Source organism: Apium graveolens, chromosome 10 (assembly GCF_009905375.1).
Source record: "Apium graveolens cultivar Ventura chromosome 10, ASM990537v1, whole genome shotgun sequence".
In the NCBI taxonomy this organism is placed as follows: Eukaryota; Viridiplantae; Streptophyta; class Magnoliopsida; order Apiales; family Apiaceae; genus Apium; species Apium graveolens.
Genome location: NC_133656.1, coordinates 232684457 through 232710276, shown reverse-complemented (window position 1 = coordinate 232710276; position 25820 = coordinate 232684457). Strand labels below are relative to the sequence as shown.

At 38.6% G+C, this 25820-nt stretch overlaps 1 protein-coding gene across 1 annotated transcript; it reads left to right on the top strand.

Annotated features, from left to right (window-relative positions):
- Positions 1–14621: 14621 nt before the first annotated feature.
- LOC141689669 (transketolase, chloroplastic) lies at positions 14622–18799 on the top strand. The gene is made up of 7 exons (XM_074494023.1): positions 14622–15209; positions 16180–16270; positions 16387–16492; positions 16662–16944; positions 17034–17182; positions 17272–17425; positions 17559–18799. Exons 1-7 carry the CDS (start codon positions 14727–14729, stop codon positions 18516–18518), a joined length of 2226 nt encoding a protein of 741 aa, XP_074350124.1. The 5' UTR covers positions 14622–14726; the 3' UTR covers positions 18519–18799.
- Positions 18800–25820: the final 7021 nt, after the last annotated feature.

The window sequence follows — 25820 nt, the reverse complement described above, 5'->3', positions numbered from 1 at the left end:
AAGTTTTGAGCAGTTTCTAAGGCTAAGTGTTTAAGTGAACAAATGTGTGTGAATTGCTTGAAGCTGATACAGACAGATATATATTCAAACACAAATGTAAAGAACACAAAGAACTTAAAAACTTTTCTGGTGGATTTGTTGTTCCACCAGAGATGTGTTATTTCAGAAAATCTGTGATTCAAAGAATTAAATCACAGCTGCTTCCTAGTACAAACTAAATGATTTTCTCTCTTGATATTTCTAAACAGCTCTGGAAAATTCTCTTCTAATTACTAGCTGCTACTTGGTTTATATATCACCAAGTTTACAAGTGAAGACAAAACTGTAAAATACAATTGAAAGGATTCTTCACATGTTTCTTCTTCATTTCTCTATCTAATGCAATCTAGGATAATCTGTGAATCTTTGAATACTTCCTTGTTTGCATCAGAATGAGAATGCTGCATTTTCTTGATTCCTCCTAGAGGCTTCCACATTCCAGTTTATCTCTGTCAACCCATGTGCCTCTGTCAGCTTGTGAATTGTCACTATCAACTGCTAATGAACCAAGCATCCGTTGAAGCTTTCATCCGTTGATGCCTTATCCATTGAGGCTTTATCCATTGAAGCTTTATCCGTTGATGCATTATCAGTTGAAGTCTTTATCCGTTGAAGCACTTATCCGTTGATGGATATTATCCGTTGAAGCATTAGAGACATCCGTTGAAGCTTTGTTTCTTATCCGTTGAAGGTCTTCAATATCCGTTGATACTTCTTCACTCATACAAAATTACAAGGCATGAAATATTTACAATTAGCCCTCCTATTTGTATATCCATTAGTAGTCAACATGACTGATAATTTCCTACAATATCTAAGAATTACAACTTGAAACCAGAGAATGAAATGTGCTACAATACTAAACTTATTGCTAAGTAAAGCTACTCCTTCAACGGATAGCCAAGATGGTCTTATCCGTTGAGGCTACAAATACTAGATTTCTACTTAAGTGTTTTGTTTAACTTATCATCAAACTAATACACATATTCCTAACAATCTCCCCCTGTTTATGTCTACTAGAACTGTAGGCATAAATTTGGGTTTAGCTTGATGATAACAAAACACTTGACAAATATATAAACTGTAATAAAGCAGAAATTCAAAAAGTGCTACAAAAATGTATATGCTGAGATGGTATTGAAGAATTACATTATTTCCAAGGGTGCTCCTTTAGCCTGAGCAGATTAGTTTCTTTTTCTTTGATTCCTTGTTTTCTTTCCTAGCCTCCTGTCATTCTCCTCTATTTGAAGTTGAAGTTGTCTGTAGAATTCAGCTTCATCTTCTTCATTGATGTCTAATTTAGATTGCATATCCTTGAGAGTTTCATTACTGGCAATCTTGAGCTGATCTTCAATTCTGAAAAATCTTCTGACTCCTTTGTTGTCTCTGAAATCCATAAACCAATGAGGTGATTTGTGAATTGTAATTCCTCTTTCTTGAATGAGTAAAGTTCTAGGCAAAGCATTGGGCTCCCTCCAAGTTTTCCTTATGTTGGCAATCTTGTTGAGAATCTCAGTCTTGGCAGTCCTGGTAAAGCCAGGATCCCTTTGTATGGCTGAGTAGACTCTAATCAAGGTAGAGTAGCCTTCATTCAGAATTCTGTAAAGAGGTCAGGTTTTTTCCCCATCTCCTTTGTATTTGAACACTAGTCTTTCTGGTAGCTGTCTGTAGGCAGCTATTCCCCTTACTTCCTCCAGCTCATCCAGATAGAGTTCAATGTCTGAAAATTCTTTTATGTCACAGATGTGAACATAATCATCTTTAGAGGCTTGAGGTTTAGGCTTAGGCTTCTGTGTGAATTTGATTGAGGCTCTAGAGGGTGCTGATTTGATTCTTCTTTTCTGCTTCTTTGATGGTGGAGAAGAGGTTAGGAAGGTGGGCAATTTGATGGTGTCCCAATCAATTGGTTCCTCCTTGGGACTGATTGTTTTACCATGAATGTTCATGAAGGGGTCAGGCACAATGGGCTCAGAAATAGAGGGTAGTGGTTTGGATATTGATTGGGTTTCTTCAGTCTTATCTACCATTTTTCTCTTTGCATTGACCTTCTTTCTGTTCTCTTTCTGCCATTCTTCTCTTCCCTTACTTCTTTCCTCCATCTCAGTACCAACCATGTCCCCCATAGCTTCATCTTCACTTTTGTCTTCAATTTCTTTCTGTTCTTCAGCCTGACTTGACTTTAGCTGTTTTCCAAGCTTTGCTTGTGCTCTTTTTCAGCCTTTAACTGTTTGGATTCTTCCTTCAACCTTCTGGTTTCTTCCCTCTTGGCTATTGAGAATTCGGGATGTCCTTGCATCACACATATGCTCTTTCCCTCTCTGAAGTTAATAGCCATGTTTCTCCTTACAGCCACATCCATGGTCTCTTTGAGATATGAGATACTGCTACCCAAAAACTTGTCCTCATCAGCCTTTGGAAGAGGAAAATCCACTTCTTTCAGAGGATTCTTTGTAGAGTCCTTATTGGATCTGTTGTTGGGCTTGAGGACCATAGGTTTCAAATCCTTGGAAGAAGTCTCTCCAACCTTATTCCTCCCTACTGGCTTGAGTTCCATAATAATTGATTCCACTTTTGTGTTGTGCTTCACAGATTGTGATTGAGAAGTTGTAGAACCAAATATTTGTTGCATCTTTTCATCAATCTTCTTCCTTTGCTCTTTGACTTGCAATTCAGCTGCTGCTATCTGGATTAGATCAATTCCATCAAGCTTTCTTTTGAGTTGAATAATTGGAGAAGTGGTGATGACAGGAACTAGCACTTGAGAAATTTGAATTGTTGTTGATGGCTCTCCTTCCCCTTTCCCTTTATTCTCCCCCTTTTTGTTATCATCAAGGGTAGGAGTCAAGCCTTGTGCATTGGCCAGCTGCATGAGTAGATTTGTTTGAGTTTGTTGATTCTGAAGAATTGTGACCATAGAATCTTCAATGATTTGAACCCTGTTTTCCAATCTGGCCAGTCTCTTGTCAGCATCAGATTCTTTCCTCAGTCTCCCCAACAAATCTTGCTTAGTACCATAAGGTATGACTGAATCCAACTTCTCAGCATTGTAGGATTTCAGATCAGCAATGTCCTGTTTGAGCTCATCCATACTTAGATTTTGTTGGAAATGCTGCAACTGCAAGAGATGCAGAGATTCCAGATGAGCTTGAAGAATTGCCTTGGTACCAGCATCTGTAGTCTCCTGAAGGGCCTGCTGAATTTTCATGACTTGTCTAATCAAAGTGACACTAAACTCTCTTGGTGTTGAGGCTTTTGCCCATGCCCATTCAGGAAGATCAGGAACAGAACTTGGGCCTGCTACTCCCCCTAAGTTCATGCTCTCATTCAAAGAATTAGAGTCATCATCATTAGAATGCACTCCAAATTCTTCAGATGGCTCACCAGCTTGAGAAGGCAGCCTGTTAACAGCAGCTTTGTCTCTGAGAAGAGATTCTGAAGTGTGTACAATGTGTAATGTCTGTTCTGCCTCTATATTGCCCTGAGCAGCCAATAATTGATAGGCTGAAACAGGATGAGTAAAAGTGTCAGCATCCAAGGAAATGTTATCAATTGCAGCTTTGAAATGTTGCTAAAATTGTCTTTCCTTTTCTGCATCATCCACTTTCATTGACTCACTAGCAATGGCTGGATCCACCCTTATAGCTTCTGTACCTGCCTTTCTCTTTTTTTCTCTATTTTCTTGCATCAGGGGCTCCCCCTGGCTCACACACACCCTCACATCCTCACCCTCACCTTCTAAGGTGGCACTCCCCTCACTCACTTTTGCCATGCTGGAAGAAATAGCATGCATATGGTGACTCTCAACCTCTCCTTTTGCCTGGGAGCAACCCAGCCTCTCACTCAAAAGATCACTCCCTTCCCTCAAACCTAAAAGTGATTGTACAGTTGCCATGTCCTCTACAGTTGGTATTGTTTCTGTTATATGTGTAGAGACCATCAACGGATAGGGAGTATCCGTTGAAGTGGAAACTGATGGTATCAACGGATAACTGCTGTTAAGCTTATCCGTTGAAGAACAACCACTTGTCAACGGATGAGAGATATCTGTTGAAGAAGGAAAAGATGTAGATATAGAAAGTGACATAATTGTTGAATCTGTGGGAATTGATTTTAAGTGAGGTAACACAGATTCTTCAACTACATCTGAAAGAATTGGCTGATGATCCAACAAATCATCTAAAAGATGATGATCATCAGGAATTGATGTGAATATCATATCCACATCCAGAGAGGGTGATGGAGAGTTTGATGATTGATGTGTTTCTATTATGAGAGAATGGGGCTGTGATTCCACATTTGCTGGAATCACATCAAGCTGAATTTGTGAAGGCTCAGATACAGGTGGATGTATCTGTGCTGTGTGTGTCCCTTGTGTGGAAACTAGGGTCTTGGCCTTCTTCTTCCTTGAAAAGGCTTTAATTGGTGAATGTGTGGCTTCAGTGTCCCTCCCTCTTTTGTTCTGTGTCCCTGGTTGGGGACTATTTTCAATAGTTACATCCTTTTGGGAGGATGCAACTAGGGATGTGTTGGACTCCTTTTGAACCATCACAGTCTTTTGAGAGACTGTGGCTTGGCTGGCTTGGGTACCACTCACCTCTCCCACCTTATCCTGGGGGGTTTCTTGATGTTCACCCCTCCCCTCACCACTCACACCCTGTTCACTCCCTTCAGGGTTTATGGTAGTTGTTACAACTGTTGTCTTTTGAGAAACAACAGAGGTAGGTTTCTTTGACTTGAGTTTTAAAACTTTGGTTTTGGTGGCTTTGGCAGGAACCTGTTTGGACAAAGACACAGATTCCATGGCCACACTAGAGGGCAAAGAAACAATGGGGTTGGAAATAGTAGGAGTTATAGAAGTGTTTACCTCACTTACCTGTGGTGCATTCATGATTGGCAAGTATACCAATGGCACCTGGCTGTTGAGGTTCATTCTCAAAAGGTCTGCAAGGACCCTTTTCTCTTGTGCCCAACATTTGAGTTTATTATTCTCATTTGATATAACCAAACCTTCAGCAACATGGTTAGCCAATAACATAAAGAATCTAGCATAGTAGATGTTATGTGGTCTATTAGCTTTGTTACCTTATCTGGATCCTAATTCTAGCATAACACAGTTGCTAAAATTAAAGTACCTATCAGAAACTAGCATATAGAGCATATTAACAAGAGATGAAGTTATGGCATCAAAATTGCTAATCTTCCCAGAGAAAACCCTGATAAAGGCATCTCCAAGAAAATTCCATTCTTTCCTAAGGCCTTTCCTTCTAATACTACCTAAACTAGCAGAATCAAAAACATAGCCTATGGAATCTAACATAGCAGATACATCTTTATCAGTGTGTGGTGTCATGGCATTATTCTCAGGCAACTTAAAGCAAAACTGTATATCATCACAGTTAATGCAATATACCTTACCTTTGAGAGAGAAGGCAATAGTCATATCTGTGGAGTTGAACTCTGCAGTTGTCCAAATCACCTCACAGTAGATGGTAGGGGCTTCCAGCATTGCATAGCTTAGTTTGCAGTTTTTGATGAAGTCCATCATCTTGTGATAATCAGAATGGGCTTCATTCTTTTCAACCAAGGCTACGAAATTATTCTTTTCATAAACAAATCCTGTTTGAGACATAATTTTGACTACTGGTGCCATTGTTGTGAGTAGAGGTTGTAGAGAAAAACTTGAGAATTTTTTTGGGAGACAAGGAGAATAAGAATTGCAAGAAAGCATAAAGTGAAAATAAGAGTTCAATTGGGCTTTTATACTTTCTTGAATTAAAATGTAAATAAAATGATTAAATGATACTTTTAAGTAAGTTACAGCCATTCAAGAATAAATAAAACTGTAGAAATTCTGAAAACTACCTTAAATACAAAGATATACAACACTGTATATTTGTATCAACGGTTGAGTAAAAGAATCAACGGCTGTGACTCACTTATAGTAACTGATGTGACACTTCAATGGATAAGGTAAATAGTTATCCGTTGATGATCAACAACATTTTATCCGTTGAAGGATAAAATTACCAGAAATGTATTTGTCTTTCAACGAATAATGAACATCCGTTGATAGAGCAATTTTGGCTTTCAACGGATAGGGAATATCCGTTGATAGGATAAGTCTTACTTAAAGCCAACTTTGTTCTTGCAGCAAATTCATTTCAGGCTTCAAGGCAGATTATATAGATGACATAAATTATGAATAATTAAGCATACCTAACTCACTTACTAATCTTGTGAATGTTGATTCATCAAGTGGCTTGGTAAATATGTCTGCAATCTGCTTTTCACTTGGAACAAAATGAAGTTCCACTGTATCTTTCATCACATGTTCCCTAATGAAGTGGTACTTGATATCAATGTGCTTGGTTCTTGAGTGTTGCACTGGATTTTCAGTAATGGCAATGGCACTTGTGTTGTCACAGAATATTGGAATTTTGTCAACAGTCAGACCATAGTCAAATAGTTGATTCCTCATCCATAATATCTGTGCACAGCAACTACCAGCAACAATGTACTCAGCTTCAGCTGTTGATGTGGAAACATAATTCTGCTTCTTGCTGAACCATGACACAAGCTTGTTCCCTAGAAATTGACAGGTACCAGTTGTGCTTTTCCTGTCTATTTTGCAGCCTGCATAATCTGCATCTGAGTAGCCAATTAGATCAAAACCAGACTCTCTAGGGTACCAAATTCCTAGATTTGGAGTCCCTTTGAGATATCTGAAAATTCTTTTAATAGCCACTAAGTGAGATTCTTTAGGGTCATCTTGAAATCTAGCACAGAGACATGTAGAAAACATTATATCAGGTCTACTAGCAGTTAAATATAAAAGTGAGCCAACCATGCCTCTATAACTTGAAATATCCACAGACTTTTCAGCCTTGTTTAATTCAAGCTTGGTGGCAGTGGCCATGGGAGTTTTTGCAGATGAACAATCCATTAAGTCAAACTTCTTTAAAAGATCATAAATGTATTTAGTTTGACTAATGAAAATTCTATCACTAACTTGTTTAACTTGTAAACCAAGAAAACAAGTTAGCTCTCCCATCATGCTCATTTCATATTTACTTTGCATTAACTTAGCAAACTTTTTACAAAGCTTATCATCTGTAGATCCAAATATAATATCATCTACATAAATTTGAACAAGTATTTTAGAGCCATTAACATTTCTAAAGAAGAGAGTTTTGTCAACAGTACCTCTTGTGAAGTGATTATCTAGAAGAAATTTTGACAAAGTCTCATACCAGGCTCTAGGTGCTTGCTTTAGTCCATAGAGTGCTTTCAACAGATAATACACATAGTCTGGAAAATTTGGATCTTCAAATCCTGGAGGTTGGCTTACATAAACTTCTTCCTCTAATTCCCCATTTAGAAATGCACTCTTGACATCCATTTGATAGACTTTGAAATTGGAATTAGCTGCATAGGCTAGAAAGATTCTGATGACTTCAAGTCTGGCAACTGGAGCAAATGTTTCATCAAAATCTATTCCCTCTTGTTGAGAGTAGCCTTTAGCAACCAATCTGGCTTTATTCCTTATGACAATGCCATTTTCATCCATCTTGTTTCTGAATACCCATTTTGTGTCAATAGAACTCTTGTTCTTTGGCTTGGGTACCAGCTTCCATACTTTGTTTCTCTCAAATTGGTTTAGCTCTTCTTGCATTGCTAAAATCCAATCTGGATCCAATAGAGCTTCTTCCACTCTCTTAGGTTCCTCCTGTGATAGAAAGCTACTATACAGACATTCATCTTGAGTAGCCCTTCTAGTTTGCACTTTAGATGTAGCATCGCCAATGATCAGTTCAAAAGGGTGATTCTTGGTCCATTTCCTTTGAGGTGGTAGATTAGCTCTATATGAAGTTGCCTCAGTATTGTCATGATGTGAAATAGAATGTTGATTGGTTGAAACTCCCCCTGAGTTGCTGATCCTTTGAAAGGAATTGGGAGCTCTATCAACTGATGAAGTGAATTGATTATCCGTTGACAGACTGTGATCGACGGATGCTTCATTATGAACTTCAACGGATGATGCACTTTGTCTTTCAACGGATGCTGCATTGCTTCTTTCAACGGAAGCTGAATTATGACTTTCAACGGATGCAACATTCTGTGCATTATCCAAAGGCAGATTCTGAATTCTTCTTGAGATGCCTTCTTCATCATTCTCATCTTCACTATCATCACAATATATCTCAATGTTGTCAAATTTGAGCCCTTCATGATGTCCCTCATCTGTTAGCCCATCAATCTTTTTATCATCAAACACAATATGCACAGATTCCATGACAATGTTTGTTCTTAGATTGTAGACCCTATAAGATTTTCCAGCAGAATAACCAACAAATATTCCTTCATCAGCCTTTGCATCAAACTTCCCTTTGTGATCAGATTGATTCCTTAAGATGTAACATTTGCAACCAAAGACATGTAGAAAGTTTAAAGTTGGTTTTCTTCTCTTGAATAGTTGATAGGGAGTCATGCCTTTTGCCTGATTGATTAGAGAAATATTCTGAGTGTAACATGCACAGTTAACAGCCTCAGCCCAAAAGTAAGTTGGGAGTTTTGACTCTTCAAGCATTGTCCTTGCAGCTTCAATTAGTGATCTGTTCTTCCTTTCCACCACACCATTTTGTTGTGGAGTCCTTGGAGCTGAGTACTCATGCATGATCCCATTTTCTTCACAGAACAACTTCATGGTTGAATTCTTGAACTCAGTTCCATTGTCACTCCTAATATTCCTTACTTTGAAATCAGGATGATTGTTGACTTGCTTGATATGATTGATAATGATTTCACTAGCTTCATCCTTTGATCCAAGAAAATAGACCCATGAAAACTTAGAGAAATCATCAACAATCACTAGGCAATATCTTTTCCTTGAAATTGACAATACATTGACTGGTCCAAAAAGATCCATGTGTAGCAGTTGTAATGGTTCATCAATTGCAGATTCAAGCTTCTTACTGAATGATACTTTCTTCTGCTTTCCTTTCTGACAAGCATCACACAGTCCATCCCTTGTGAATTCCACTAGAGGCATTCCTCTAACTAAGTCCTTTTTGACTAGATCATTCATTGTCTTGAAATTCAAATGGGATAGCTTCTTGTGCCATAGCCAACTTTCAACTGCACTTGCTTTGCTGAAAAGACAAGTAATGGATTCTGCATCTGTAGAGTTGAAGTCAGCTAGGTACACATTTCCTTTTCTAACTCCAGTTAGAACCACTTTATTGTCCTTCTTACTTGTGACAATACAGGCTTCAGAATTGAAGGAGACAGTATTCCCTCTGTCACAAAGTTGACTGATGCTCAATAAGTTGTGTTTGAGACCATCAACCAATGCAACTTCATCAATGATGACATTTCCTTTTGAAATCAAGCCATATCCCATAGTGAATCCTTTGATGTCGTCTCCAAAGGTTATGCTAGGGCCAGCTCTCTCCTTAAACTCTGTGAGCAGGGTGAAATCTCCTGTCATGTGTCTTGAACAACCACTATCCAAGTACCATAGATTCCTTCTTTGTCCCTGCACACAACAAAATCAATCAAGTTAATTTTGGTACCCAAGTTTCCTTGGGTCCAGCCTTGTTAGTCTTTTTCCTAGACGTCATTCCTCCTGCATCTTTTGATTTAGGTAACTTTGGGTCAACCTTGATCTCAGATGTGGCTGGTTGAAGTATAGGGTTAGCCACAGAATCATTTAGCACATTTGATCGATAAAGCATAGATTGTGCAAACATGTTATTCCACATAGGCATATTGTATGGCATGTGAGGCATACTAAATGCAGTAAAATAGGGATTATTAATATATGGCATGTTTGCAAGATGTGCATGAGGATTCTGATGAGACATAACAGGCATAACATGCAGAGGTGACATAGACATGTTAGGCATGGAGGGATTTGAAGGCATGGGAGCATTTTTAACAGATTTGCAATTATCAGATAGGTGATTAACACTTTTACAATGCACACAGCTTTTTCTAGGAGCATACCTATCAGGTGTGTAATTGTTATATTTATTAATCCCTACCTTCCCATTTCTTTTAGATTTTCTTTTAGTTTCCTTCTTATCCTCAACCAACCTAAGCCTATTTTTCAGCTGATCTAAAGTCATGTGTCCTATATTCACCTTACTGACATCTTTGGATGTGCTGGCTCCTTCTTTGACAAAGTTCTTGAGAGTTAAATCATTCTTCTTATTAAGATTTTTATTACTTGCCTGTTTTAATTGATGAGCCTTCAACGGATGCTCTTTTTCTTCCTTCAACGGATAACTTTCATCATCCGTTGATTCCACATCCGCTGACAATCCATCAATTAATTCTAACTTCTTTTTGTTTTTCTTCCAGGCATCCTCACAGAATGATTCAATTCCCTGAACCTTGGCAATTTGAACACCAACATCCCTAGATGTTTTCCAGGCCTTGATTACCTCTTGCTCACTTTCTAACTGTTTAGAAAGAATTTTTACTTTCTTAACAGCTTCTTCTAGTTCACTCTCAACAGTCAAGCATTTAAGTTTAATCTTTTCAAGCTCAATTACCTGACTCTCTAACACAGCATTCCTATCACTTAAAAATACATTATTTTCTTTGATCCTAGTGTTTTCTTTAGCTAGTGATTTAAGAGAAACACGCAAATGATATAATTCATTGGACATATCATTTATGGCTTCATAGCATTCATGTTTAGAAAGCTGAGAGAGATCAGTAGTAATTACGTGGTTGCTTGATGAACTAGTTTCATTTTCATCAGAATTAGCCATCAGGGCTAGGTTGACATATTCCACATCATCATCTTCATTTACCCCATCTGCTGCCCAATCATCTTGAGTGAGAAAAGCTCTTTCCTTTTGTTTGAGCAAATCAAAATACTTCTTTTTTGTAATCAACTTGCTCAAATTTCTTTTTCTCAGAATTTGGCTTCCTACACTCACTTGCAAAGTGTCCACTAATGCCACAGTTGTAACATTTGAACTTTGATTTGTCCACCATGTTTTTGTTTGGCTTAGTGAACTTTATGTTTTTCCTGAACTTCATCTTTGCAAACCTCCTGGACAGAAAGGCCAGATGTTCATCAATATCATCAGATTCATCCTGATTGGAATTGTCTTCATCCTCAGCAACTTGCTATTTACCCTTGCTTGATTCTGATTTGCTTGTGCCAATTTTGAGACTTAGCATTGTCTTTTCCTCATTTCTGGCTTTAACTTTTTCACTGTCAGCTACAAGTGCAACTGATCCTCCTTTTCTCTTTCCCTTTTCCAACAGCTCATCTTGCTCCATCTCAAGTTCATAAGTCTTCAAAATTCCATATAATATTTCAAGTGTGAAGTCCTTATAATCTTGAAAATTTCTTAGAGAAACAGTCATAGGCTTCCATTCCTTTGGTAGAGACCTTAGAAATTTTAAATTGGAGTCCTTGACTTGGTACACTCTCCCATACAACTTTAATCCATTCAATAGTTTCTGAAATCTGTTAAATGTATCATTCAATGATTCTCCTTCTTCAAAATGAAAATATTCATATTGTTGAATGAGAAACAACATTTTGTTTTCTCTAACTTGCTCAGTGCCTTCACAGATAAGCTGCACAGTATCCCAAATTTCCTTAGCAGTTTGGCTGTTGATGACATTGTCAAATATATCTTGATCCAGGCCATTAAACAGAATGTTCATGGCTTTCTTGTCCTTGTGGACCTCTTCAATATCTTCAACAGTCCATTCTGCCTTTGGCTTGGGAATAGACTGTCCAACAACAACTGTAGCAGTAGCAGCTGTGGCCACCTTGTGTGGGATGTGAGGACCATTCTCAATACAGTTGATGTAGCTTTCATCTTGAGAGAGAAGATGTAAATGCATCTTCACCTTCCAGTGATAGTTATCTCTTTCCAGGATTGGAATCTTTACACCAATATCCTTCTTACTCATGATGTTAGCAAAATAGATCTTTAAACTCTTTGTATGTTAAGAGCTCGCTCTGATACCAATTGTTATTCCCAGTGGACTAACAATGAGATTTACAGAAGGGGGGTTGAATGTAAATCTCAAAACTTTTTCAAGTTTTGAGCAGTTTCTAAGGCTAAGTGTTTAAGTGAACAAATGTGTGTGAATTGCTTGAATCTGATACAGACAGATATATATTCAAACACAAATGTAAAGAACACAAAGAACTTAAAAACTTTTCTGGTGGATTTGTTGTTACACCAGAGATGTGTTATTTCAGAAAATCTGTGATTCAAAGAATTAAATCACAGCTGCTTCCTAGTACAAACTAGATGATTTTCTCTCTTGATATTTCTAAACAGCTTAGGAAAATTCTCTTCTAATTACTAGCTGCTACTTGGTTTATATATCACCAAGTTTACAAGTGAAGATAAAACTGTAAAATACAATTGAAAGGATTCTTCACATGTTTCTTCTTCATTTCTCTATCCAATACAATCTAGGATAATCTGTGAATCTTTGAATACTTCCTTGTTTGCATCAGAATGGGAATGCTGTATTTTCTTGATTCCTCCTAGAGGCTTCCACATTCCAGTTTGTCTCTGTCAACCCATGTGCCTCTGTTAGCTTGTGAATTGTCACTATCAACTGCTAATGAACCAAGCATCCGTTGAAGCTTTCATCCGTTGATGCCTTATCCATTGAGGCTTTATCCGTTGAAGCTTTATCCGTTGATGCATTATCAGTTGAAGTCTTTATCCGTTGAAGCACTTATCCGTTGATGGATATTATCCGTTGAAGCATTAGAAACATCCGTTAAAGCTTTGTTTCTTATCCGTTGAAGGTCTTCAATATCCGTTGATACTTCTTCACTCATACAAAATTACAAGGCATGAAATATTTACAATTAGCCCTCCTATTTGTATATCCATTAGTAGTCAACATGACTGATAATTTCCTACAACATTTAAGAATTACAACTTGAAACTAGAGAATGAAATGTGCTGCAAAACTAAACTTATTGCTAAGTAAAGTTACTACTTCAACGGATAGCCAAGATGGTCTTATCCGTTGAGGCTACAAACACTATATTTCTACTTAAGTGTTTTGTTTAATTTATTATCAAATTAATACACATATTCCTAACATTGACCATGTGTTGGAAGCTTGTCGTAGTATTCTTGATTCTTTTCCGGGCTTTTCCATCTCGTTTGTTAAAAGACAATCGAACAAGGTTGCTCACTTAGTAGCATCTTTACCTTATTCTCTAAATTGTCCTTATATTGTTATGTATTCTTCAGATATATTGTTGGAGGCTATTTTGTCTGATGTTTCTTAATAATGCAAGCTGCTTTATTAAAAAAAAAAGAATATTCTAAAATTAATGGCAATTGGGCCTCGACTTAGTATTCAAAACTTTACATTATTAGGCATTACAAAACAACCAAGATCACTTGTGCGCATTTAGGCACACACTAGAAAATTCTATTTAGAGTAACTCTAACTATTCAAGATCCTAAATTAAAATTTAAGGAATCTTGTAATAAAATAGAACTCCAACAACATCAAAGGTTCTTATTTATAAGTAACCATTAGTGATAACTTACCTTCATTTTAATAATAAAAAAAATCATTTTTCTCTCCTTTTCCATATCAAATGCATAACTAGAGTTTAAATATAATATTAAAATATTACTATGATACATTTATAAGAAATATTGTTAGAGTTGATATTAAAAATCCTAAAATTCTAGAATTCATTTTTATAATAATATTTTTAAAGAACATGTTAGAACTGTATTGGAGATGCTGTTACAAATTAGTAGAAAATAGTATAATCGAAAACTCTTGGATGCCCGCCTAAACTTAACATAAGGCCCCTTAAAAGTAATTGGTTCCGGTGAAATATCCCAACACTATTCCAGGAATTGTCAAAAGAAATCAAACAAGTTAGAGGTACAAAAAATTACTATTGCTAAAGAAAGATGATACACAACATGATTCACTTTGTAAAAATGAAAATTTAATTCAAAGTTTGAGGCACCGGTACATATTTTTAATGAAATAAATTTTCTGACGTATCATATTATTCTTATAAAAATTCCTTATATTACTAAAACCAGAAATTTATTAAACATTTTAATGCATCACAAAATAACAACAATATGGTTCGAACCGTGAATGAAGAGCCAATAGACCGAAAACCACATAATTGGTCAGATCCCAATTTCATTGACCTTTATGCCTGTGAATGGCCCTGATTATCTTTTTCTTAAAACAAATGCCTTTTCAAATCTACCCTTTAATTTTTTCATTACAATAATCATTGCTTATCATACAAATTTACAAACTCAAAAAGCAAGAATATAACTGAATATTTTCAATATTTAGAATAAAAATCATAATAAACAACAAATAGTTAACATAGGATTTGAAATTCAAATTACATTGAATAAACATTAAACTCTAATACAAACAATTATGACGGAGAAATCAATGAGAGCCCCACAACACAATCTATTTTCATATTGTAAAATTCAACGGCCATGATCATCATCTCTTCTCTCCATCTCAACGGCCAGATCTATCCTCCACCTAGTTTTGACCGCTACACTTCAAACATTTCTTTCTCTTCTGGTGTGCGCTACTATAAAAACATAAACAAACAACAAAAGTATCATACATACAAACACAAACAACATTGTAACTCAGTGATCCAAGACTTCTCCATGGCAACATCAACAGCTCCATCTTCCTCCTCGTTGACTCTCTCCCAATCTCTCTCTAAATCTCTCTCGATCTCTCCCTCTTTCTCCGCCATTTCTCCCCACCCACATCGAATCTCTCTCCCCACACTCTCCCTCTCCACCACCTCTCTCAAATGCAGTCGGCGCGTGGGGTCACGCGCCGCCGCGATCAGGGCGTCATCATCGGCGGTGGATGTCGAGGAAAAAACAGAAACTGGGTTGGTGGAGAAATCGGTGAACACGATCAGGTTCTTGGCGATTGATGCAGTGGAGAAAGCGAATTCGGGTCATCCGGGTCTACCCATGGGTTGTGCACCCATGGGTCATATATTGTACGATGAGATAATGAAGTATAATCCTAAGAACCCGTATTGGTTTAACAGAGATCGGTTTGTTTTGTCTGCTGGACATGGGTGTATGTTGCAGTATGCTCTTCTTCACTTAGCTGGTTATGACAGTGTTAAGGTATTTAAACCTCTTTAAAGTAATATTGTCGGGACTTTTGCCGGTTTATTACTTTGCCCTAAAAATACAGTATGTTCGAGACCGGAAAAAAATATTATTTTAGTGAGGTTATTACTTTATCGATTATTACTCCATCGAGGTTTAACTGTATATCTACAACTTATGTTTTTTTATGTTTTGTCAACTATGTTTTTCTTGATAATATATGTTGAAATTTAAATGTTATTGAGTTTGTAAAGATTAAACAGGGTGGCGGTTTTGATATGGTGTTGTTATAAGTTAGTTGTGTCGTGTCAGATGTCATTTTCGAGTTTTGACTAAAATTGAGTAGAGTTATTGTGCTGGAAAAATTGTAGTGTAGTTCAGTTTTTACGAGCATTTTGTCCATGCAGAATTATGTTTTAGTTGTCTATGCAGCTTGTGGTCACATTTATATGCACTAGAGATTATCTGTAGAGACCTCTAAATTGTGAGAATCAGAGAATGTAGATGGGAAACATTTCATTTTAATTAGTTGGTGAACTTAAGCAGGGACGAAACCAGAATTTTTTCATGGAATGGAACTTTAAGTAACTATTTTGAATGCCGAAGTACATGAGAAATTGTTGGTTAGAGGGAGCGGAATAATATAAATTATGAATATTTATATATGAAAACTACTGATTTTTGAGATTTTTAATTGTGCGGAACTTAGAAACCTCATATTATTAATTTTAAACATAAAAGTAGGGATATATGAAGTTTTAGGGGAGGTTTTGGGTCCGTCACAACTCATAAGACTGGTCAGCTTAGTGCAGCTTAAAGTGGAAATGTACGTATAAACTCCTTCATCACCTTTGGATAGGAGAAGAGTAAGGATAAAGTTTATTAGTACGTTTTAATATGTACTTATAAGATATTTGGTGCCAAGTTGTGAAATTGTGCAAGTATGTTTGTGTTTCTTAATGTTCACGTTTTGACAACTTATTAGGAAGAAGACTTGAAAAGTTTCCGTCAGTGGGGAAGCAAAACACCTGGTCACCCTGAAAACTTTGAGACTCCTGGCATTGAAGTCACGACTGGTATTATCATAAACCTTTCGTATCACATTATTCACTAGTCTTTATTGCTTCATTTTTTCTTATTCCATTTTCCAAAAGTATATGTTTTACTTTTCTCCTTATTTTTTTTGGTGTAGGTCCCCTTGGCCAAGGTGTTGCAAATGCAGTTGGTTTAGCTGTTGCGGAGAAGCATTTAGCTGCTCGATTTAACAAACCTGGCAGTGAAATTGTTGATCACTACACGTAATCAGCTTGATTTTTTTTTTAATTTCTAACTTTTGCTTTTTTTATGTTCTCCCTGAAAGTCAGACATTGCAAAAGCATACAAGCATATAACCTGCCCACATAAATAATGAAGTGAGATTTCTAATTTTGTTTTTGTTTTTGTTCATTTTTATAATTTTGGTTTTAGGTATGTGATACTCGGAGATGGTTGTCAAATGGAAGGAATTTCTAATGAAGCTTGCTCCCTCGCTAGTCATTGGGGACTTGGGAAGCTGATTGCATTCTATGATGACAACCACATTTCAATTGACGGTGACACGGCTATTGCATTCACTGAATCTGTTGATAAGCGCTTTGAAGGACTTGGTTGGCATGTCATATGGGTAAAGAATGGTAACACTGGATATGATGAGATCCGTGCTGCTATAGAGGAAGCTAAAGCTGTTACAGACAAACCTACTTTAATTAAGGTTTCTCTATCCACCTTATGAGTTGTTGCAAGCTAAGTTTTGTTTTTTGGATATATATATGGCTTACTTGTATTTGTTGTTTAACACAGGTCACCACTACAATTGGTTTTGGGTCACCTAACAAAGCTAACTCATACAGTGTACATGGAAGTGCATTGGGTGCCAAAGAAGTTGATGCCACAAGGAAGAACCTTGGTTGGCCACATGAGCCATTCCATGTGCCAGAGGATGTTAAAAAGTATTTACGTGCAATAATTTATTTACGTTTAAATTATTTGTGTCTATAGAATTGTATTTAGATCCCTCATCTACCCTTAAATGTGGCAGGCATTGGAGTCACCATACCCCTGAAGGTGCTGCTTTGGAAGCTGAATGGAATACCAAATTTGCGGAGTATGAGAAGAAATACAAAGAAGAAGCCCAAGAACTGAAATCTCTTATTAGTGGTGAACTTCCGGTTGGTTGGGAAAAGGCTCTTCCAGTAAGTGGTTATTTGTTTCAATCTGTAATATATAGTGTACACCTGAGTAGACCAATATGAACTATAATGGACGTAGTTTTTTTTAATCCTGAACGAAAGTATATATTTTCTGATGACAAACCCTTCTTCTTAGAATTATACTCCAGAAACCCCAGGGGATTCCACTCGTAATCTTTCTCAGACAAACCTGAATGCCCTTGCAAAAGTTCTTCCTGGACTTTTAGGGGGAAGTGCAGACCTTGCTTCTTCGAATATGACACTGCTAAAAATGTTTGGTGACTTTCAAAAGGACACCCCCGAGGAACGTAATGTACGATTTGGCGTTAGGGAACATGGAATGGGTGCTATATGTAATGGAATCGCTCTCCACAGTCCTGGCCTCATCCCCTATTGTGCTACCTTCTTTGTTTTCACGGACTACATGCGAGCAGCCATGAGGCTTTCGGCATTATGTGAAGCTGGAGTCATCTACGTGATGACTCATGATTCCATTGGGCTAGGAGAGGATGGGCCAACTCACCAACCTATTGAGCATATAGCAAGCTTCCGGGCAATGCCAAACATTCTGATGCTCCGACCAGCTGACGGGAACGAGACTGCTGGTGCATACAAGGTTGCAGTTCTCAACCGAAAGAGACCTTCGGTTCTAGCCCTCTCTCGTCAAAAGCTTCCTAATCTCCCTGGAACATCAATTGAAGGAGTCGAGAAAGGTGGGTATATTATTACTGATAACTCTTCAGGTAACAAGCCTGATATTATCTTGATTGGAACTGGCTCCGAACTTGAAATCGCTGCAAAAGCAGCTGATGAGCTGAGGAAGAGCGGAAAGACAGTTCGGGTTGTGTCATTTGTATCTTGGGAGTTGTTTGACGAGCAATCTGCTGCATACAAAGAAAGTGTGCTGCCAGCTGATGTATCAGCTAGGGTGAGCATAGAAGCTGGAACAACATTTGGGTGGGAGAAGATCGTGGGATCCAAGGGAAAGGCGATTGGTGTAGATCATTTTGGAGCAAGTGCACCAGCAGATAAGATATATAAAGAATTTGGATTAACCGTGGAAGCTGTGATCGCAGCAGCCAAGGCATTGTGTTAAAGCAACTGAGTATTGTAGTGCTGCTACTACCTTTTTTTGTCATTTTGTTTTTATCCGTGATTCTTCATGGAATTTCTGCCTCACTATCGGGTTCAAGACAGTTTGTTTTCAGATTGAGAATGTAGCTTTTGAGTAATCTTTGACAGTTCAAAATTCAATTTGACCTTAGACCTGCAGTTTTACCATCTGTGTTGTGCCATTAACCTTCCATACTATGATTTGGAATGTGATATGTTCTTGTTGATTTACTTTACAATAATGAAAAAGAGCTTTTGCCTGCATTATATGTTTAATATAATGAATCCACTTTGAATTATAGCCGGTTTAAGAAAAGAAGGGCCTTATAAACTATGTTTGTATTGAACAAGTCAAGTTTTAGTCTAAAACAAGGTTTATAAACAAGTTTTAGTACTTGGGTGTATTTCAGATCCTAAAATATAAGATAGTATCATTTCACTTGTAAGCTGTAACAACAAACAGTCTGGTTAATGTTGGATGATTTTGATAGAATCAGTCCATCCAACAATTCTATTAACAAAAAAAAAAAAATGTATTCAGAGTCTCAATTAAATGTATGTACTACATACATGTAAAAATGTGATGGACAAAAAGAGAATTGCAGGGGGGATAATAATGTATTATCCTCCGGGGAGATAATAATGCTCTCGAGATTTTTTGGGTTGAGAGGAGAAAAGAAATAGTAGAAAAAAATAAATCAGTCTTGTGCTCCTGAGTTTATGTAAAAAAGTAGAGAAAGTGATAAAAAAAGAATGTAATGTGAGAGGATCTTTCCAAATCTTCCCATTTTTGGGAAGAAAGTTTTGGGGGAAAATTATAGGAAATTTTCTCTCCCGATCATTCATTTCTCTTCTCTCGCTAAAAAACTCGGGAGCACGTCTTAGGAGAGTTTTAAAATTATCCTTTCTCTTCTCTTCTCTCCATTTAATCTCGTCGCCCAACATTTAATCTCGGCAAAATCATATATACCACTACACGATTCAAGTTCAAATTCTAGTTTATTCGTATCTAACATCCAAACCTCATTCGTAAGATAACCCAACAAGTATTATCAAAATATGCCCGAAAAAAATACCTGCAAAATTACGATTATCTCCATACTTTACGAATAATTACAGATCTGCCATCAGAGACTGTTCAATCTATTGCCTGTTTTTCCCCAGTGGCCATCAAAGGTCAGCTGGACCTATTATAAATAGACTAAATTCGCCATTATTAATTATTATCCGGTTTGTCTAGTGGGCACCATGGTTACAGAAATCGGAAATTGGACTAAATCGGTTAAGCTATCGATTTATGATTTATTGGAAATCGGCGATTTATCGAAATATTAAATCGAAATAAAATCAGTTATATTTTAATATATATTTTAAATATATGTTGACGGAGGAATTTGGGAACAACAAAACTTGAGGTTAGTAGCTGGAAACAAGATCTGTGATGACAGTTCTTCGTCGGAAACGTGAACAGTAACCGATGAATCCGATGAACAGTATTCGTCGGAAAAGATGAACAGTGTTTGGTGGTGATGATTATTGGGGGCTGAGATTGCTTAGGGTTAGTGGTGGCTCATTTGCGCTCTCGCTTCTGACCCTTCACAATGTGCCTACGTACCCCTATTTATAGGGGATCAAGCCCACGTAGTTCTTGGGAAACAAGAAACCTAATGGGCTTAGATTTCTTATCCCGAGGCCCAATAGGATACCCACTGGAAACCGTCTTCTACTAGTTTTAGGAATGTCCGCCGATGAGGCCCAACCACAAAGACCCAAGGCTCGTCCGCAGCTTTGAGACTTCACGGATAAGGCATCTCCCTGGTCAAGGATAACCCTCCGCTACTAGCTGTTTCTCTAGTCCACGGACGCAGTTATAGCCGTGGTTCACCCCAAATGTTGGACGCGTCCTTGTCCCCCGATAAGGAGCCCCTACCAGATTGCAGGACAAGTGATCCCAAGCTTTTGGGTGCAAAGTGCAGGATACTCCAAAGTCTCCCAACGAGGACACCCGTTGACTACAGAGACAGAGCTCCCAAAACACACACCAGGTTTCACCTCACATCCTCAATGAGGACACCCATTGACTACAGGAGGAGGCCTTCAGTCCAGGCATACCCCTGGAGGTCTCTGACAACGAACACCGCCTTTCCTGCAGATGTGCTACAAGAAGGAGTTCTTCAATAGAGTACCTGCATCAAATAGGTTAGTAATAACATTCTCCATCTTCCTTGAATCTTCCAGAGAATCCATCCAAGTAGTATATCAAAGTTGCATTTATATGTCAAGTAGAAGTTAAGGGCGCGCCCTTACATTCCTGTATGTTGGCGCCGCCCTGTGTCATCAGCCTTTGGTCTCTTCCTATATCATTCTACATTATAGGGCGCGCCCTAAATTATTCATCGTTAGGGCTCGCTCCAATTCTGTCCGGGCCAAAGTGTAGGTCTGTCAAAGCAATCATGTCCAAGTAATCCGTCCAAGGAGCCTTCCTTGCCCAAGGCGCGCCCTAAGGCTTACCACAAAACAGGTTTCAACTAAGAAATTTATTTCCTCCTTTCCGAAAATTGGGCGCGCCTCCTCCACCATGTTTGAGGGCGCGCCTTTAATACATGATAATCACAACTGTTAATCAGCTACTCAGTCAATGGGGCGCAATCTTTGGGCGCGCCTTCTATTTATGGGAAGTCAATCTTATCTTTTTCCTAAATTTCAGGCGCTTCTCCTTTGATTCTGCTCATTTTATTAATCTTAACCTGAATATTGTTTATACCAATTTTTGGGCATAACAACTACCCCCCAAATTCCATATATCATTGAAAATGGGATTGGAATTTTTCTCATTCTTATCAAAATCCGTATAAACAAATTTTCCAATACTTTTTACAGGGCGCGCCTTAAACAGGGCGTGCCTTCCAATTTTTCTTTACAGCTTCAATGATGCCATAATAACCAATTAGGGCGCGCCTTCAGGAGGGCGCGTCCTAGAAGTTCAAACGGTTTAAAAACAGTTCCCCTGATTACTAGGGATTCGCGATTGATGTGACTGATTTTGACAGCTGTCATTTTTACCTATAAATACAAGTCACCGTCAGTCATTTTCATTTTTACTTTTACTCCCCCTTCTTTTTTATTTTCTCTTTCTTCACCAAAAGCTTCAACTCCGGCGACGAACTTTTGCTCAGAACCAGCCTTCTCTGTTACCACACTCCCAATCTCTTCCAGTCAACTTCTTCTCCATTCGAAAAGGTATGTAAAACTTTTTTCTTTTCTAGATTGCGTCATATAAATCATACTGCATGCCACATTGTCTCTTCAACTTCCTTAACTGTTCTTGATGATATACACAAAATGATGTATGTATCTGTGTATGTATATGCGTGATTTCAATTTTTTGTTGTTCTATATCCAAAATCATTGGGTCCAATTTTTAATTTTATGTTTCTGGGAATCCCAACCGTTTATCCTCAAAATTAAAGGTATACGCCCTACGATTAGGCGCGCCTCTTTATTGATACGAGGCGTGTCCCCTTTATTTTTAGCCACGCCATTGTCATCTAAGCTTCCAGTCTTTATAGATTTTATAATAGGATAGGACGCGCCTTCTTAGTGTATGACTCGCCTTGCCTTTCTTTTAAGTCTATACCTACCTTTTTTGTTTCCTTCATACTATCGTATCTCGTTCTTTCGTATTGGGCGCGCCCTCAACATTTCTTTTGGTTTTCTTGACAGCTGGAAGACGAGGGCGCGTCCTCTCCTTTTCACTCTTTCAAGAATTTACTCACCAATTTGGGGATTTATTCGCCCCCAAATACTTACTTCGATCCTCAACCTCCAAACGCCCACCATACTCCTGAATTTCTGAACCGGGTGCCACGCCTTCTTCAGGATTCCAAAGAGGGTACTTTGATGGCAGATTCCTCAGATAGTTCCTCTACGGACAATATTCCTTTGTCTCGTAGACAAGGGAAGCAGAAGCTGGTCCAAAAGGATAAATCCCCAATCCCAGATAGGACAGAACTGGACGACGATGATTGGTTCGAGAGTTTGAATGCCGATAGATATAGGGGTGTTGAGAGGGGCATCAACGTAGGTGCAGGACCTTCTAAAGTATTCTACAAGGCTGTATCCCCAAGCCCATCTCCTCAACAAACAGAAGGCGCGCCTACTTCTCCCGTCCCTGAGGGCGCGCCTGAAGTAAGTGTGTCACCTCTACGTGATGAGGAAAATTTCTTTGACGAGGACTCCTTCCAATTTTCTACTTCTCCTGAGCCTTCTCCAATTCCCTTCCAACACTGGGAAATTTCTGATACTGAATTGGACTTTGATTGGGACGAATTCGAGCCATGCAATGAAGCTGTGAAGAAACGTTTCAGGAAGGAGCATGGGAAGCTTTTCTGCGTGGGCCTGTCCTCAGCTTGTTCAGATGAGCAACTGGGATGGCTCATGGAATTTTATGACATGGAGGGCATATGGGCGCGCCCTTTAAGCATGATGCGGCCCCATATCTTCAATTATGGGAGAAACTTTAAAATTCCCAGAATGGTGACCAGCCCCAAGCTAGTATCTTTGGGTATAGGCGCGCCCTTACATCCCTACCTTAGGGAAGTAATAAAACTGTACGACGTGGCTCCACTCCAACTTTTTCCCAACAGCTACAAGTTTATCATGGCTCTATTCATCCTCTATATGGACTTGGGTTTCCCTCAACCGTCAATGGCAGAAGTTGCTTATTTTTTCAATCTAAGAAAATCTGACCATGGGTACTACTATTTGGTGGTGGACAAGCAGCACAACAAGAAAGGTTTTTCCTCTGGCAAGCTTAGCCATGAAAAAGGTTGGAAGGAAAACTTTTTTACCTGTACGACGTTCCCAGAATAAGGATATGATTTAACAAGTCACCAAGTAAGGGCGCGCCCTTTCGTTTCTTTCCTTGCGTTATTTCTATGTTCTTTCTTTCTTTTCTCATCCTTATACTTTTTCAGACAGACCAACGTCCAAACCTCTTAAAGGCGAGCCCAAAAAATGAGCTGAAGCCCTCCTTAGAGTGGCTGCTGACATGTGGAACTTAAAAACCTTAGTCACCGGGACCAACTTGATGCGAATAGGAATTCTTTCTGACCAAGTAGGAATGAAGTGTAAATATGTAAAATTTAGGAAGGGTGCTCCTGTTTCTCGTGTTATCGACTTAGACAGTGAAGAAGAAGCTGAAGAAGAAGAAGAAACAAAGGATGGCTCCTTATAAGGCCAAGATCCTTCAGGTTCATTAATTGTAGAATCTAAAGGCGCGCCTTTTTACTATTGGCGCGTCCTTCTTCTCTTCTGTGAACTTTTTGTTGTCATGTTGGATAAAAACTTCTGTTTATTTAATCTTTCCACGTCTTTAGGGCGCGCCCTTTTACTCTAGGCGTAGCATTTTACACATGTTTATCGATACTGCCTTTGTCAATTGCTTTTATTTGTTGCTCTGTTCAACATACTTAACTATCACGCTTAACTAATATGTTCTATGTTCGGTGCAGAAATGGCTCCTCCAAGAATTCCCAAGACTTTTGGGGCGCGCCCTGGTGACAAATCCAAGCCTAAATCGAAGAAAGACGCTCCTGCAGCACCGACATCTGTCCCCAATCCAACTCCTATTCCTCAAACAACTCCTGTCTTAAAAAGGTCCGTAATCGACCTTACAGATAAACAGGGCGCGCCTAAGAGGCATAGAGCAGAGGGTGCGCCTTCTGGCTCTTCTGCTGCATTGAACGCTCTTGACCCCATGGGTTCCCTTCATGTTTCAGATGAAGAAGTGGAACAGTGGCAGGCTATGGATTTGGGAGATGCTGCTCGTGCTTCTATAAAAGCATCTTGCCAATTGTTCATCCACTCCACTCGAGTGGTGGACAAGTTACTTGAGGAGGGGGCGCGCCTAGAGAGGCTGCAGGGTGACAACAACATTCTGAGGAACACCCTCAAAGACAAAGACTTTCTGCATGCCAAGGATATTAAAGCTAAGGACTCTGAGATCTCTTTTCTCAAGGATGAGGTGGACAATCTTACTTCTCAGTTGGTGATTGCCAACAAAAAGGCTACCTCTCTTCATACTGAGTTTGGTGGAGCCAACCTGAGGATTGAGTACCTCGAGGAGCAACAGAAAACAGGCTGGCCTGATGAAAAGAGGGAAATGGCTGATGAAGCCTTTGCCAATGGCTTCCACTTCTACAGGGTTGGTTTTGTGGCCAATGACCCTGATTATACTTTCGAGAAGTTTGGGGAGGAGACAGTTGCCGAGATGGTGGAGTTTAAGAAAGAGCATGCTGCTGAAATCAAGGCAAGGAGGATAGAACTTGGGTTGGAGGAGGAAGAAGGTGAGGGCGCGCCACGAGAGGAAGTTCCCAAGGACGCGCCTGAGGTTGACCCCACTGTTCCTCTTCAATTTATTCCCCCAACAGGCCAGTCTCAAGGCGCGCCTTGACTTATTTAGTTGTTTTTAAGTTTCAGATACTTATGAGGAGCCAGCCCTCTTTTGATGCTGTGCAAAGTTGTATGAATTATTTTTCTGCTACTCTTTCCTTTTGCATTATGACCTTTTATGTGGCTCGACGTTAATTTTATCTTTTCTTGTATGCATAAAAATTTGTTAAGGCACTTTGATTTTCCCTTGGCCATTTCATGTTTCCATGGATTATGTTACTATAGGGCGCGCCCTTTAACATATTTTCGGGTGTAATTTTTTTTTATGTGATCTCAAAGTTGTCATCGTATCATTAAGATCTAATGTCTCTTTCTTCGTAGCGTTTAGATATGCGGGCGCGCCATATTGCAAACAACACGTACTTTTTCTCATCAGTAATGCCTTTGCAAAATTTTACTTACTTATCAGCCCAGGGGCGCGCCTTAACTTGATTAGCTTTTGCTTTAGCTAATTTTGCTGTTCATGTACATTTATTCCTTTCACCCTTGAATACTATGTTTATCTTGATTATGAATCAGAAATTACTAGATAGGGCGCGCCTCAACATAGGGCGCGCCTCTGATGTTTTTCAAATGAGAAATGTTATGTCAAGCAAATAAAGCAATTTGAAGTAACTTTTTCCCTTTTATTGATAATGCGCTCTAGTATATAAATTACACCAGTCCCATGGTTACTATGCTCTATGGGAAAATTATTTGAAAATTTTCCTTCCTTCTATTAGTTCCAAGGTTTGCAGTCACATGTACTACCCCCTAGGCTAGGAGGAATTTATTTGCTACTAGCCTATTACATAAGGATTAAATAAGAAAACAAGGGGGACACAACCACACC

Excerpts from the sequence above, each read along its gene's own strand:
- LOC141689669 (XM_074494023.1), top strand. The coding sequence starts at position 14,727 with ATGGCAACATCAACAGCTCCATCTTCCTCCTCGTTGACTCTCTCCCAA. Across the intron at positions 16,271-16,386 it reads TGGCATTGAAGTCACGACTG|GTCCCCTTGGCCAAGGTGTT; the intron begins GTATTATCATAA and ends TTTTTGGTGTAG. Across the intron at positions 17,183-17,271 it reads GTGCCAGAGGATGTTAAAAA|GCATTGGAGTCACCATACCC; the intron begins GTATTTACGTGC and ends TAAATGTGGCAG.